Consider the following 14323-nt stretch of genomic DNA (forward strand, 5'->3'; position numbering starts at 1 on the left):
GATGGAATTAAGCACATCTCTTGAGCCATCCCAAATTGAAAGGAGGCCAGTGGAAGTTGGAGAGAATTAAGCAAGCCCCCTTGGGCTAACCCATGTTGAGTGGTTGGAGGGGGGGTATGTAAATCCATCTAGATAGAGATAAGGAAATCTCTTGGGCCAGCCCACATATATTAAAGGGGGAGGGAGTTAATCCATCTAAATACAGTTAAGCTTGTCTATTGGGCCAGCCCATATGGAAAGGATGAGGGGTACACCTGGATGGACTGAAGTCTGTCTCTAGAGCTAGGCCACACTGAAAAGCTTGAGGAACAATTCCCAGGAATGGAATTAAGCAAGTCTGGGGTCAGCCCACATTGCGGCTATAAGGGAGTAAATCCCAGCCCACTTTGCAGAGTTATGAGGGAGTAAATCCACATGGATAAAGTTAATTAAGTCTCTTGGGCCAGTCCATATATAGGAAAGGGGAGGGGGAGCTAATAAGATGCAGTTTTAAACTTGTCTCTTGGGCCAGCCCCTATTAAAGGAATGGGGGAGGGGGATACACCTGCGTGGAATTACACAGGTCTCTTGGGCCAACCTACATATATTAAAGTGGGAGCTAATCTGCCCAAATAGAGTTAAGCACGTTGGGCCGGCCCATATTGAAGGGAGGGGGAGGAAGCTACACCTGGATGGAGTTAAGTCTCTAGGACTAGGCCACACTGAAGAGTGGTAGGAGGGGAATGCAAATCCTGTGGGAGGGAATTAGTCTCTTAGCTCCAGTGTCCTAGAATGTTAGTAAAGGGCTGGGTGCAGGTCCATCTGCTCGGAGTTACACAGACAGTGGGCCAGTCCATTTGAAAGAATGGGGAGTGTGGGAGCGCCTGGATGGAGTTAAGCCTCTCGGACCAGCCCATCAAAGAGGAGTGAGATGCAAATACCCTGCGGTGGAGTTAAGCAATCTCTTGGGTCATCCCACATTGCCGAGATGAGGGTGGCGATGGAAAGCCCACCTGAGTGGAGTTAGCACCTCTGGAACCATCCCAGTTGAAGGGATGAGCAGTGGAAGTTACTTGAATGGAGTTAAGCAGTTCCCCCTTGGGCCCTCCCCTGTGAATGGTTGGAAGGGGGATATGCAAATCCACTTGGCTGGTGTTCCACTCGGCTCTTGGGCCAGCCCGTATATTAGAGGGAGAGATAATTTACCTAGATGGAGTTAAGCTTGCCTCTTGGGCCAGTTCATGTTGAAGAGATGGGGGGGGGGGAATACACCTGGTTGGAATTCATTCTCTAGGGCGAGACCAATTGAAGAATGGAGTGGGGGAGAAGTCAAATCCTTTGGAAGGGAATTAAGCAAGTCTCGTAACTCCCGGACTCCAGAATGGCGATGGTTCCTGTTCTGGTACTTATGCAAGTTTCCTGGGTCAGCCCACGTGGAACGGCTGAGCGCAGGTCCTGCTGGACTGAGTTACACAGTGGACCAGCCCAGGGAAGGAGGAGCGTGGGAGCTCCTGGATAAAGTTAGGCAAGCCTGTTGGACTAGCCCACCTTGAAGAAGAGCAAGAGCCATGGATGGAGTTAAGCAATCTCTGGTGTCAGCCCACGTGGCAGAGATGAGGGTGGTGACAGAAATCCATCTGAATGGAGTTAAGCGCCTCTCTTGAGCCATCCCACGCTGAAGGGATGGTCAGTGGAAGTTACTTGACTGGAGTAAAGGGAGCCGAGCTCCTTGGGCTACCTCCATGTTGAATGGTTGGAGGGGGAATATGCAAATCCACTTGGGTGGAGTTAAGCAACTCTCTTAGGCTAGTCCCCATATATGGGGAGGGAGGGGCACTAATTACCTAGATGGAGTTAAGCTTGTCTCTTGGGCTAACCCATATTGAAGGCTTGGAGGGGGGGGAATATACCTAGATAGAATTAAGTCTCTAGGACTAGCCCACATTGAAGATTGGTGGAGAGCTGATGCTAACCCTTGTCAGGGAGTTAAGCAGATCTTTTAACGCCAATATCCTAGAATGTTACTTGCTCCTGTTCTGATACTTAGGCCAGTTCACATTAAAGGGATGGGTGTAAATCCAACTGATCTCAGTTAAACTAATATGTTGGGATAATCTATATTGAAGGGTTAGGGTGTGGGGGGATTCACCTGGATGGAATTAAGCAAGTCTCTTGGGCCAGCCCATTTTGAGTGATTGGAAGGGGGTGGATGCAAATGCACCGGGATGTAGATAAGTAAGTCTCTTGGGCCAGTCCACACTAAAGGTGGGGGTGTAATACAAATTCACTTGGATGAAAAGGTCGCAGAGATTTTACAGCGATTTTTGTTGCCACACATTTTTATAAAGTCATTTTATTATTGTCTTTATTTTTCTCATATGTAGCCCATCATGACCTGCCTGTGACCCTCCTGCTCTACATCTTCAATGCTGACACTATAAGCATGCCCCACCATGTGCAGTAGCACACAGAACTTTTGGATCCTACACGTTCACATGTGCTTCGGGAAGAACTTTACTTTTGCCCACTACCCATCTCAGCTAGAGCAGTCCAGTGTTTCTAGAGGAGTGGGGCGTGGGAGTGAGGGTGGACACAAAGATGGCTGCCACACGTGTGGAGCAGTTCCCTTTCTCAGCTTTCTTTTCCATCCATTGGCTTTATGGTTTCGGTCAGTCTAGTTCATTTCCTTTATTAATTAATCATAAAGAAGTTACAGACCTTACAACACAGAAAAAGGCAACTGAAGATGAAATTAATGTGGCCAGAACCTTCCTTAACAAGGATTTTGAGAAATTCTATTAGGTATAGTCTTGGTTTTATAATCACTTACTTGGGTGGTATAATACATCTGTCCATTTTTCACTTGATCTTTAGTTTATGGGGAACTCATAAACCCAACACAGTCTACATTTTGTTCCCCTTATACTTTTCCTCATTAAAATCATCAGGCTCATTGGAAGGTTTGTTGTATGAACGAGAGAGAGAGAGAGAGAGAGAGAGAGAGAGAGAGTATGTGTGTGTGTGTGTGCACGCACGCGTGTGTGCGTGTGCACATGCACATGTGTCATGTTGGTACTGGGGCTTGAACTCAGGCCCTGGGTGCTGTTCCTTAGCTTTTTTGCTCAAAGCTGGTGCTCTACCACTTGTGCCACAGTTCCTCTTCCAGCTTCTTTTTGATGGTTAATGGGAGCTAAGAGTCTCACAGATTTTCCTGCCTGGGCTGGCTTTGAATTATGATCCCCAGATCTCAGGCTCCTGAGTAGCTGGGATTACAGGTGTGAGCTGACAGCACCTAGTTTCTTTCTTCATTCCTGATCAGTCTCCAAACTGTCCAGGATGAGGTCATTTCTCTCTTAATTTAGAGAAGTGGAAACACTGTGCATTAACTGCTCACAGTCAGGGAGCTTAGAGGGTTTCTGTGCCTGGTAGCGTTCTTCTATAGGCTTCATCCTCTACCTAGCATCTGTAGGGATTTCCCTGGACACACCTTATCATACCTGCACAGGTGTGGTCTGGGAGTTGGTGAAGGTTCAAGCCACTCTAAAAAAAAAGCCCTGGCTTGGATAGACTCAAGCCTGCCAATGTGGGGTGTCCTGATCACAGGTTGGGGACCTTGGATTGACCTCACAATAGTTAGGATGCTTAAAGGAAGATACATCTACAAGTCGTAGTTAACTACACTGCAACTGTGTTTATGGAAGAGAGGTAAGCAGTCTAAATTCTGTGAGTCCCCAAGGACAGGGAATCCCCAAGGACAGGGAACATGGGGACCTTTTTTCTCAGACCGATCCCTTGTCCATAGAGGTTTATGATCCTGTGAAAGTTATGTTGAAACTCAAAAGATAGGAGGACCTGGTTTTGTTGGCGCTGGGGGTTAGGGGGCAGGTTTATATATGTAGAAAATACACTTGATCTATTTTTACCTTCGTCTAATTTCTAATTGACGAACAATAGTCACATCTGATGGACGGATGACTTGTAAAGAATAAGGACTGTTTTATGTTTTGGAGCCTGTGGTTTTCAATGTGCATTGGGAAAGTTGGCCATTAATAGAGATCGAGGGCTCCGCTGGTAAAGCACTAGCCAGTGAGGGAAAGCATCCAGTACCGAGTTTGAGTCCTAGTCTCGGACCAAAAAAAGAAGAAGGAAAAAATAGAGATTTCAACCAGTGGGAAGCACCTGCTGATCCCAGGCCAGCAGTGAAATCGTTGTCCATTCTTGCCTTGCCATTTGGCATGAAGGGCTCCAGCGTCCAGGTCCTCAGCATTCACGTTCTTTTCCAGGAGGAATGAGTCGAGCTGGAGGCCTCACTCCTGGCACGCCACCAAGTTCTCCGATGGCCATCCTGAACCTGTGGCTTCGCACTTCCCCTGTGCCAGTGGCTCCCCTTCCTGGCATGTCCAGCACCATGCAAGGTACCTGCTTGTTTCTTGAGACCAAGCAAAGCCCGAGTGATGTTTTTGTAAATGCTCACCAATTCCAGTGCTCTATGGACTCGAGATTGGCTTTAATGCTTCTGATGAGACAAAGCCGTGAACACTCCATTAAAATAAAACAATGAGCCCAGTGCCTACAATCCTAGCTACTCAGGAGGCTGAGGTCTGAGGATGGCGCTTCAAAGCCAGCCCGGGCAGGAAAGTCCGGGAGCCTGTTATGTCCAATAACTTACTCAAAACCCAGAAGTGGAGCTATAGCTCAAGTGGTAGAACACTAGCCTTGAGCGGAAAAAATTAAAAAAAAAAAAAAAAAAAGAAAAGATCAGCAAGCGCACTCAAGTTCAAGCCCCAGGACCAGCATTGAAAAAAAAAGAAAAATGCAACAGTGAAATGGTGAGGCAGTCGCACACGGTGTTTTCGCCTGTGTGTTGTGTGTGCGAGAGACAGGGAAAGAGCCTCACTGGAATCCCTGTGGGACTGTGCACAGGGACACGGGGCAGTTGGTGGTTCCCAGCCAGGCTCTCTGGCACCCACAGGCGTACCACCACCGTCTTCTCTGGAGGGATTTCCTGTGCATTGGCAGGCAGGAGATAGTTGGGGAGCAGCCGAGTAGTTCACCAAAGTTCCCCAGGGGATTCTTCTGCAGCTGCATCTGCATCTGCCTCTGCAGTCACTCTGGAACCCTGTGATGTGCTAGTGGCCTGTAACATCCCCATGTGTGTCTTGTTAGAAGGATAATAAAGCATTCGAGAAATAGAACACGTGAGCAATGAGTCCGTGGTAGGCAGTGGCTACAGGATGTCTTCACAATGCCCTCGTTCCCCAGTTTTGCCCTTTGCTGTTCTCTCAGTGCTGAAGCAAACTTGTTGCTTGTGATCTTGTCATTGCTGTAGTTCTTCTCACGACCTGTCCAGCTCCTGGGAGCAGAGGAGCCTCCAGCGCACTTCTGAGCATTTCAGCTCGCTGGGAAGCATGGATAGCTTGGACCACCCCTCCCAGCCCTACCCATCTGGCCGCCTCTCAGCAGCCAAATCCAGCAGCAGCATCGACCATGTGGGCGGTCATAGCAAACGCGATTCTGCATATGGCTCCTTCTCCACCAGCTCTAGCACCCCAGACCACACCTTGCCCAAGGCTGATGCCTCCTCCGCTGAGAATATCCTCTACAAAGTCCACCTTTGGGAAGCGTCCAGGCCAGACGGTAGCCACCAGGCTCAGGTTGCAGGCGACCTGCGCAGCATGGAGGGCAGACCCCTGGCCCGGGACAACACTAAAAGCCCCAGACCAGAGGACCCTGCCGAGCCCAAGCTGCTCACCTCTGGGCGATTGAGTTTCGGGCCGGTCTGGCATGTTCCTGACAAGAAGAAGGCGCCGTCCTCGCCGCCGCCCCCTCCCCCTCCCCTGCGCAGTGACAGCTTCGCTGCCACCAAGGGCCCGGAGAAGGCGCCGGCGCCCAGCCTCGCGCTCGCGGACCTGGCTGCGTCCCAGCACTTGATGATGGCGTCGGCCAGGCCGCAGCCCCGCGGGGACTGGAGGGTGGAGGCAGCCGAGCGGCAGCGAAGGCCGGCAGGCCTCAGCAGCCCCGGCGGCGGTGGAGGCGGACCCGAAAGTCACATGGAGACCGGGGTCCCCCCCCTGGGGGTCCCAGGCCGGCTGCAGACCTCGCTGTCCAGCCTCGATGTGCGCTTCCTGCAGCCTTACCCAGGGGGCCGCCATCCGCGCGGCCATGGCAGCGACGAGAGCGCCAGGCCCCCCGCCTTGCAGAGGGCGCCCCAGCAGCCGCCCCCCTCCGCCTGCTGCCAGGACCCCTGCCCCCCTCAGGCCAGGCGGTCCAGTGCCGCCAGCCAGAAGGCTGAGAGCGGGGGACCGAGCCATGACTCCTGCGTTCCGGCCAGGCAGCCCGTGCCAGGGGCGGCGCGGGCCGCTGCGCTGCGGGGCGATTCCTGGCACGGGAACGCGGGCCTCGACGAGCCGTCCACGCAGCCCGTGGCCCACAGCGCGCGATGCCCCCTCCCTCAGCGCGAAGGGGCCCCGAATGCCCTCGACGCGCAGCGGTGTCACCCGCTAGACGGCGGCGCCGAGGGCTGTTGCGCGGGCGCCCACGAACCCGCGGCCGCCGGCCGGGCGGAGAAAGCCGGCGTGCAGAGAACGGGCGACGGCGGCAAGTGGGCGGATGGGCCGGGCAGCAGGATCTGTCGCCAGAGGACGCCCATGCTGCACTCCCTGACCCAGGAGCGGGCGCAGCAGCCCGAGAGCTGCCCCGATGCCGCCGAGAAGCCGCCGCCGCCGTTCGATGCCCAGGGCGGGAAACCCACGCGCAGGAGCGACCGCTTTGCCACCACGCTGAGGAACGAGATCCAGATGCGCAGAGCAAAGCTGCAGAAAAGCAGGAGCACGGTGGCCCTGGCTGCGGCCGGCGAGGCCGAGGATGAAGCTGGCGTGTGGAGGGACCAGGCTGGGGCCTCTCCAGAAGCTTCCTTCAGCAGTACCTACAAAGACCACGTGAAGGAGGCGCAAGCGCGCGTCCTCCGGGCCACGTCCTTCAAGCGCCGCGATTTAGACCCGTCCCCAGCCGACCAGGCTCCGGGCTCATCAGAACTCAGGTCTGGGGACCCCAGTGCCTCCTCCTCGTATTCTGGGGAGCCAGACTCTGGGGCCCCCCACTTCTGGGACGCAGGCCCTGCCAGGCCATCGGCCCCGGGCGGGGTCCTGCCTCCCCTTTCCCGGATTGGAGGCCGGAAACGGTTCACCTTGGAACAGAAGCTGAAGTCTTACTCTGAGCCAGAGAAAATGAACGAGGTGGGCCTCTCGGGCGGCCACGGCCCCCACGCGTGTCACGGCACAGCGGACGACGCCATAGGGACGTTCGCCGACAGGTGCAAGTTTTTTGAAGAGACAAGCAAGCTGGTGCCGCAGAGGCCCGGCCCGAGACAGGTGCCCGGGGGGCTCCCGAGAGAGAAGGCCGAGCGGCCCGGGACAGCCGGGCCCGCGCGCGCGCGCGGGGCGAGCCCTGGCTGCACACGAGGTGGCGCGCCACCTCCTTCGGGGAGATGCTCAATGGCCACGGAAAATCGGAAAGGGCCAGAAAGTCCGACCCACCGCAGAGACTCGGAACCTTTGCGGAATACCAGGCGTCCTGGAAGGAGCAGAGGAAGCCGCTGGAAGGCAGAAGCGCAGGCCGGTATCACTCGGCAGATGACATCCTGGACGTGGGCTTGGACCAACACGAAAAGCCGCAGTACCTTCACGAACGGTCCCGCTCGTCCCCGTCCACAGAGCACTACTCACAGGTGAGCCTCGCCTGACCCCCACCTCACCAGGCACAGAGCACACACCCAGAATCTGATGGCCCCCCTGAAATCCGGGCGTATGAGTGTCTGCCAGCGATGCCTGTGTGAAAGGTACTGCAGGAGAAAGTTGCTGTCGCTGTTGGCATGGCAATTTTCCTGCCAGCCCATCTTTCATTCTCAGCCTCCTCTCTTCCCCATTCCCGTTTGTTCTTTCTTTTCCTTTTCTTTTTTTCTTTCTTCTTATGTGTGTGTGTGTGTGTGTGTGTGTGTGTGTGTGTGCGCACGCGCATGCATGTGCATGCGTGTGTGCACGTGCACACGCGCATGCATGTGCATGCGTGTGTGCACGTGCACACGCGCTAGTGCCAGTACTGGGGCTGGAACTCGGGGCCTTGTGCTCTTGCTAAGCTATTTTGCTCAAGCCCGGGGCTCTACCATTTGAGCCATACCTCCACGTACACTCTTTTGCTCAACAGTTGGAGATACAGAGTCTCACAGACTTTTCTGCCTCTGCTGGCTTCAAACCTCAATCCTTAGATCTTAGCCTCCTGAGGAGCTAGGATTAATTTGTTTCAGTGGTTTGCTTCCTTCACATGTAGTAAAAATCTTGGGGAGGGAGGGTGAGGAGGTAGAGGTAGGAAGCAAAGAAACTGGTAGCTTTATCTAAGGAAGTAAAAGTGGGTTCCTCATCAGCTACTAGCCATTTCTAAAATATTGATACTATGTAACATTTAGTATCTTTTTTTTAAGTGTGTAAATTTTTAAGGTGCTACTGGGATTTGAACTCAGGACCTTACACTTACTAGGCAAGTATTCTACCACTTGAGCCATACTATCACCTTTGTTTTTGGTCAGTCTTGGCTCATCAGTTATTTTTCACATAGGATTTGGCACTCTTTGCCAGTGTCTGGCTTCAGACCAACCTGACTACCCTGCTTAGCTGGGATTATAACTGTCCCACTATGCCTGGCTTCTTCAGTTGAAATGTGGTCTCACTAACTTTTTGCTAGGCTGGCCCCAAACTATAATCCTTCTGAGTAGTTGGGATTACTAGCATGTGCTATCATGTGCAACTTACGCTCACAATTATTATTATTATTTGTTAGTCGTGGGGCTTGAACTCAGGGGCTAGGTGTTGTCCCTGAACTTCTTTGTGCTGAAGGCTAGCGCTCTACCACTTGAGCCACAGCACCACTTCCGGTTTTTGAGTGGTTCATTGGAGATAAGAGTCTCACAGGGAGTTTTCCGCCCAGGCTGGCTTCAAACTGCGATCCTCACATCCCAGTCTCTTGAGTAGCTAGGGTTACAGGCGTGAGCCACTGGTGCCTGGCTCACAATTACTTTTTAAGGGTACACCCTGAGACAAAAGTGAAACTATTGTACATTTTTTAAAGTAGTTTTAAATATTTTTCATTTTTGTATCTGCTTTGCATGTTTTATTTGACTTAATTGCACAGAGCCTTCATCGTAGTATCCACACATGCATATAACGTATAAATCAAATTTACCCTATTTTACGCTTTTTTAAACTTTCACCTCCCCCTTTAAACAATTTTTAGTAGATTTTATTATTGACCCCCCCCCCCCCCATTTTAGTGTTGGGGTGAAGCCAGGGCCTCATGCACACTGGGCAAGCACTCCGCCCTTGAGCCGCACCCGCCAGCTCACAGTGTACTCTTCGGAGTTCATTGCTATCCGTTTCTACAAACTACATATTTTTATCAGTACTTTAGAGTCTCCTTTTTCCCTGTCCCTGTCTCTGCTTTTCATGTGTATTCTCTCTGAATTTGTGTATTTCAAAGAGAAAAATGGCTGCTGCAACAGATTTTCTTGTAAAAGACCCAATTGTAACTGTAATACAAGATAGCCAAGACAATTGGAAAGAAAACTGCTCTCTGTCCTATGACATCCTGGTACTGAAAACCTGCCCTGGCTTGTGCTGGGTGCCTGGGGACCACTGAGCACCCCATTCATGCTGAGTAGGAGCGAAGCATCCCAGCCCCCACGACTCCAAAGGCCCAAGCTTCCACCGTAGTGACTGGTGACCAGCTGCCTTATTGTATTTTGTCTGGCCAGCTGTGTCACGTGCTTCCCAGGCTTTGCGTAGGACTTCTATTTCCTGCCTAGAAATGGATGCAGGGTCTTAGGTCAGTGGACTCAATGGAACGCTTTGTGGAGCGGAACGGGCACATCCCATGGCGGAGTGGCAGTGCAAGACAAGGGATGTGGCCATCGGCACTGTGGGACCGGCGCGCAAGGCAAGCCCACAAATGAGGGGGTTCGTAATGACAGATGCCAGAGGCCGGCGGGCAGCTCCGTGGCTTGGTGTCTCACAGTGTCCCCCTTTGCAGGAGGCATCTGTGGAACCACGCAGGCAGGCAGAGGATTCTGGCGGGCACAGAGGAGCGCTGGCGTCCGTGGGACCCGGTGAGGAGGCATGTTCCGCTCTGAGGTAGGTGAAATTTGGATTGGGGATTCGCGTGCAGGGTGTGCTGCGAGTGAGCTATTGCACAAGGCGAGTGCTTAGTGGAACATCGGTGTCAGAGCTGTGAGCTGGGCGTGATTGCCGGCATCCCCAGTGCCCTGGAGTTTCAAGCAGAGTCTCGTAGGCCCTGCAAGCACTGTCCGCAGAAGCGTGACCAACATGCCACTTTACATTTCTTTAAAACTGCTACTGATTCTGTACTATGACTTCTGTTTGTTCGTTTTGGTGCCCGTCCTGGGGCTTGAACCCAGGGCTTGCGTGCTGTCCCCGAGCCTTTGTGCTCATTCTACCACTTGAGCCACAGCTCCGCTTCCAGCTTTGTGGTGGTTATGTGGAGATAAAGGCCTCACAGACTTTCCTGACTAGGCTGGATTAAAACTGTGACCCTCAGATCTTCAGCCTCCTGAGTAGCTAGGATGACAGGCGTGAGCCACCTGCACCCAGCCTATGTACCATGAACTGTTTTATGGAACGAGGTACTTGACTGGCAGTATGTTTTAACCATCTAGCACCCAGCTGTGGTCTTTGGGTCCCGGTGTCAGAATTAGAGTTGCTACAGAAGACCATCAGTTGGAAAGGACTTTTTTAAGGAGTTGACTTTGAGCTTAAGAAGAGGTGAAGTCAGCGGATTCCCCAACGGGAAGCAAGGTCTGTGTTGGCATCAGCGTTACAAAGGTGACTGTCTGGATTCTGACATGTTGCACGTGTCTCGGCTCTGTTGTGGAGAGGATGCGATGTGAATAAATTCATGTGTGAGCTTGTCCTCCTGCTGAGAGAGGGGCCATGAGAAAGAGAGCGTACGTCTGTCTCCGCAGCTGCAGACCTTTCTTTACACAGACTGATGGACAGATGGGATTCAGTGGGCACAGCAGTACTGACTTTGGATTTTTCTGTTGCTTGGAAAAGCTTGTATAATTGCTATAATATGCAAATTAAGTGGACCCCAATCATTACTCAAGTTTTCAATCAGAAATAATTGATCTAGATGTTTACGTGTGTGTGTGTGTGTGTGTGTGTGTGTGCGTGCGTGTGCGCGCGCGCACGTGCGAGTGCACTGGTACTGGAGCTTGAACTCAGGACCTTGGCACTGTCCCTTTGCTTTTTCTGCTCCAGGCTGGTGCTCTACTACTTGCGCCACACTTCCAGTCTGGCTTTTTTGGTGGTTAACTGGAGATAGAGTCTCACAGACTTTCCTGCCTAGGCTGTCTTCAAACTGCTATCCTCAGATCTCAGTCTCCCAGGTAGCCAGGATTAAAGGTGTGAGCCGCCGGTGTTATGCTAGATGTTTACTTTTAAGAGCCTTATGTACAGGATTTTACTTCAGTTGCCTTTCAGCTGAACACTGTGAGCTTTATGTGACATGATCACGTGTTTATTTATGTGGCTTGGGTGACAGGTCTAGTATTCAGGCGGTGGGGGGACGTTGGAAGTCCTCACAATCACTTTGCAGCCTGCATGACTAAAACGATGCACCCATGATGAAGAAAGGCTGGGGCATAATCCACCTACAGAATTCTGCAGTGTCTGAGGAACACAATTAGAGCTTTATGACTGTGGAGTCTGAGCCAGTCACGTGCTGAGTGCCAGCTGTGGTCTGTTTTGCAAAGCCAGCTTCCAGGCAGCATGGCAGTCTCCGAGCAGCTATGCATCGCACTGCAGGCTCTGCACACATGGAGTCTTGCTCTGCTCCTACCTCCCGTCCCATACGACTGGCATGCATGACGCAGGGCAGATCCTCTGCTGTGCTTTGAGAACATCTCATGAACACCTGTAAGGTGCATGTCCCATGTACACAGAAGTGGCAGCCACTGAAAGGGTCAAGAGGGAGAGGGGAGGGGCTGTGTGCACTATTTAGGGGGCTGTGTCTTCTAGCAGACTGTATAACCACTCTGAAGAAATTAGTTCCAGACGTGTTCTGCTTTTGAGCTACAAACCCAGCAATTTTCAGAATTATCATGTGTATGTTTCTGAGAGTGACAAGGCCCAATGGATTCCAAAATATGAATGCTAAAAAGTCATTTTCAACTCTTCCCAGAGATCATTTAATTTTCCAAAGGGTCAGCAAGAAAGAACATGTCTGAAAAATTAAAAGAATAATCAAAATGCAAGTTCAGTCCTTTATCCACCATAGCCAAAAATCTGTAATACACTTTTTAAAAAAAGTCTAATGAGCACTAGTGGCTCATGCATGGAATCCTTAGCTACTTGAGGGCCAAGAATAGGAGGACTGTGATTCAAGGCCAGCCCACGGAGCAAATTTCCATGAGATCCACTTCTCACTCCATAGCGAGACACAGTGCCAATGCCTGTCTACACTGCGTGGTAGACTGCGAGTGGGAGGATCAGGGTTCCAGGTGACCTGGGCAGAAAAGTCTGATTCTCCACCTCAATGGAGGGAAACTGAACATGGTGGTGCATGCCAGCAAAGATGGGAAGCCTGAATTAGGTGGATCAGGGTCCAGGTGTGCACTCAGGACCCTCTCTAAAAATTAGCCAGAGGAAAACCAGAGCTGGAGGCATGGCTTAGCAGTAGAGTGCCCACCCAGTAAGCATGAGGCTGAGTTTGAACTTCAGTACTGCCAAAAATAAATTCAATATTTTACACAAGTTTAAAGTAACTGAAAAATGTTTGTATAATGAATGAATTACTGATCTGACTACAGATGCATGGTCATTAAAAAGTACTTTTTGTTTACTTCTGTTGGGGTAACAGAAAAATGTTGACATAGAAATTATTTTTTTTTTGTTTTCTTTTTGGTGGGCCATGGGGCTTGAACTCTGGGCCTGGGTGCTGTCCCTGCACTCTTCAGCTCAAGGCGAGCGCTCTACCGCTTGAGCCACAGAGCCTCTTCCGGTTTTCTAGTGGTTTATTGGAGATAAGAGTCTCACGGACTTTGCTGCCTGGACTGGCTTTGAACTGTGATCCTCAGATCTCAGCCTCCTGAGTAGCTAGGATTACAGGCGTGAGCCACTGACGCCCGGCTAGAAATTATTTTTGATGGTTGTTCATCCAAGTCAAATGGAGATAACTTTTTTGATGTGTTTGTAATTCAAGATATTGTAGGACCTCAATTTAAAAAAAAAAACTACATGGATGTAGTAGCGCATGCTTGTAAATCTAGCCCTAAGAAGGTCGAGGTAGGAAGATCTTCACTTTGAGGCCAGCTTACACTATATAATGAAACCCTATCCTAAGAATGGAAAAAAACAAAAACACAAAAAGCAAAAACATAAAAACAACTCTGGGCACTGGTGATTCACATCTGTTATCCTTGCTACTCAAGAGGCTGAGATCTGAGAATGGTGATTTGAAGTCAGCCCAGGCGGGAAAGTCTGCGAGACTCGGCTCTCCAATTAACTGCCAAGAAAGCCAGAAGTGGAGCTGTGGCTCAAGTGGTAGCACTAGCCTTGAGGTGAAAAAAAAACACAAAAAAACTCAAGGACTGTGCCCAGACCCTGAGTTCAAGTCCCAGGACTGGCATGCGCGCGCGCGCGCACACACACACACACACACACACACACACACACACACACACACACGGAGAGATGTGGTGATTCAAAGCCAGCCTAGGCAAAAAGTTGACAAGACCGTACTTCAGCGAATAGCTGCATGTGGTAGTGCTCATTGTCACCCCAGGTGCTTGGGAAGTACAAACCTGAGTGTCAGCTTGAGGTTTACATGGAAGAATGTATTTGAAAAACAATGAAAGCAAAATGGGCCGGAGACATGGCTCAGGTGGCAAAGCATCTGCCTAGCAAAGGCAAGGCCCTGAGTTCAGTCCCCAGTACAGGCACCAAAAGAAAAACATGTATTAGAAGTCACAAGAGAGAATGCTGGGTTGTGTAGAAAAGATTGGGGGTGCTGAGGCACAAGTCACCAGACCCCAAGGGAGCAGATCCATTGGCTTTTGCTCCCCTCCGGCCTGTGCTGCCTTCAGCAGCGTGGCCTTCCTGTTCTCTAGGCGTTCCCAGCAGTCCCCGCGTTCAGAACTGCACTAAGAGCAGGCACCGACAGTTCCTTGCAAATGTCTCTCCCACTGACTTGGGGTCCCTTGAGCACTGGGTGTTCGAATTCCCTTGGGCTTCCATGACAGAGCCCCACAGCTCACACACGTATTTTCCCTCCCTGCTGG

At 51.3% G+C, this 14323-nt stretch overlaps 1 protein-coding gene across 1 annotated transcript in view; it reads left to right on the forward strand.

The window, feature by feature from the left end:
- The window catches only part of Shroom2 (shroom family member 2), a 106849-nt gene that overhangs the window by 69245 nt on the left and 23281 nt on the right, over nucleotides 1-14323 (forward strand). Inside the window, 4 exon segments of the mRNA XM_042680539.1 lie at nucleotides 4263-4394; nucleotides 5309-7416; nucleotides 7419-7705; nucleotides 10057-10157. Of these exon segments, the coding sequence (XP_042536473.1) occupies nucleotides 4263-4394; nucleotides 5309-7416; nucleotides 7419-7705; nucleotides 10057-10157 (2628 nt within the window).

Source organism: Dipodomys spectabilis, unplaced genomic scaffold (genome assembly GCF_019054845.1).
Source record: "Dipodomys spectabilis isolate Male_0828 unplaced genomic scaffold, ASM1905484v1 ptg000061l, whole genome shotgun sequence".
Classification (NCBI taxonomy): domain Eukaryota; kingdom Metazoa; phylum Chordata; class Mammalia; order Rodentia; family Heteromyidae; genus Dipodomys; species Dipodomys spectabilis.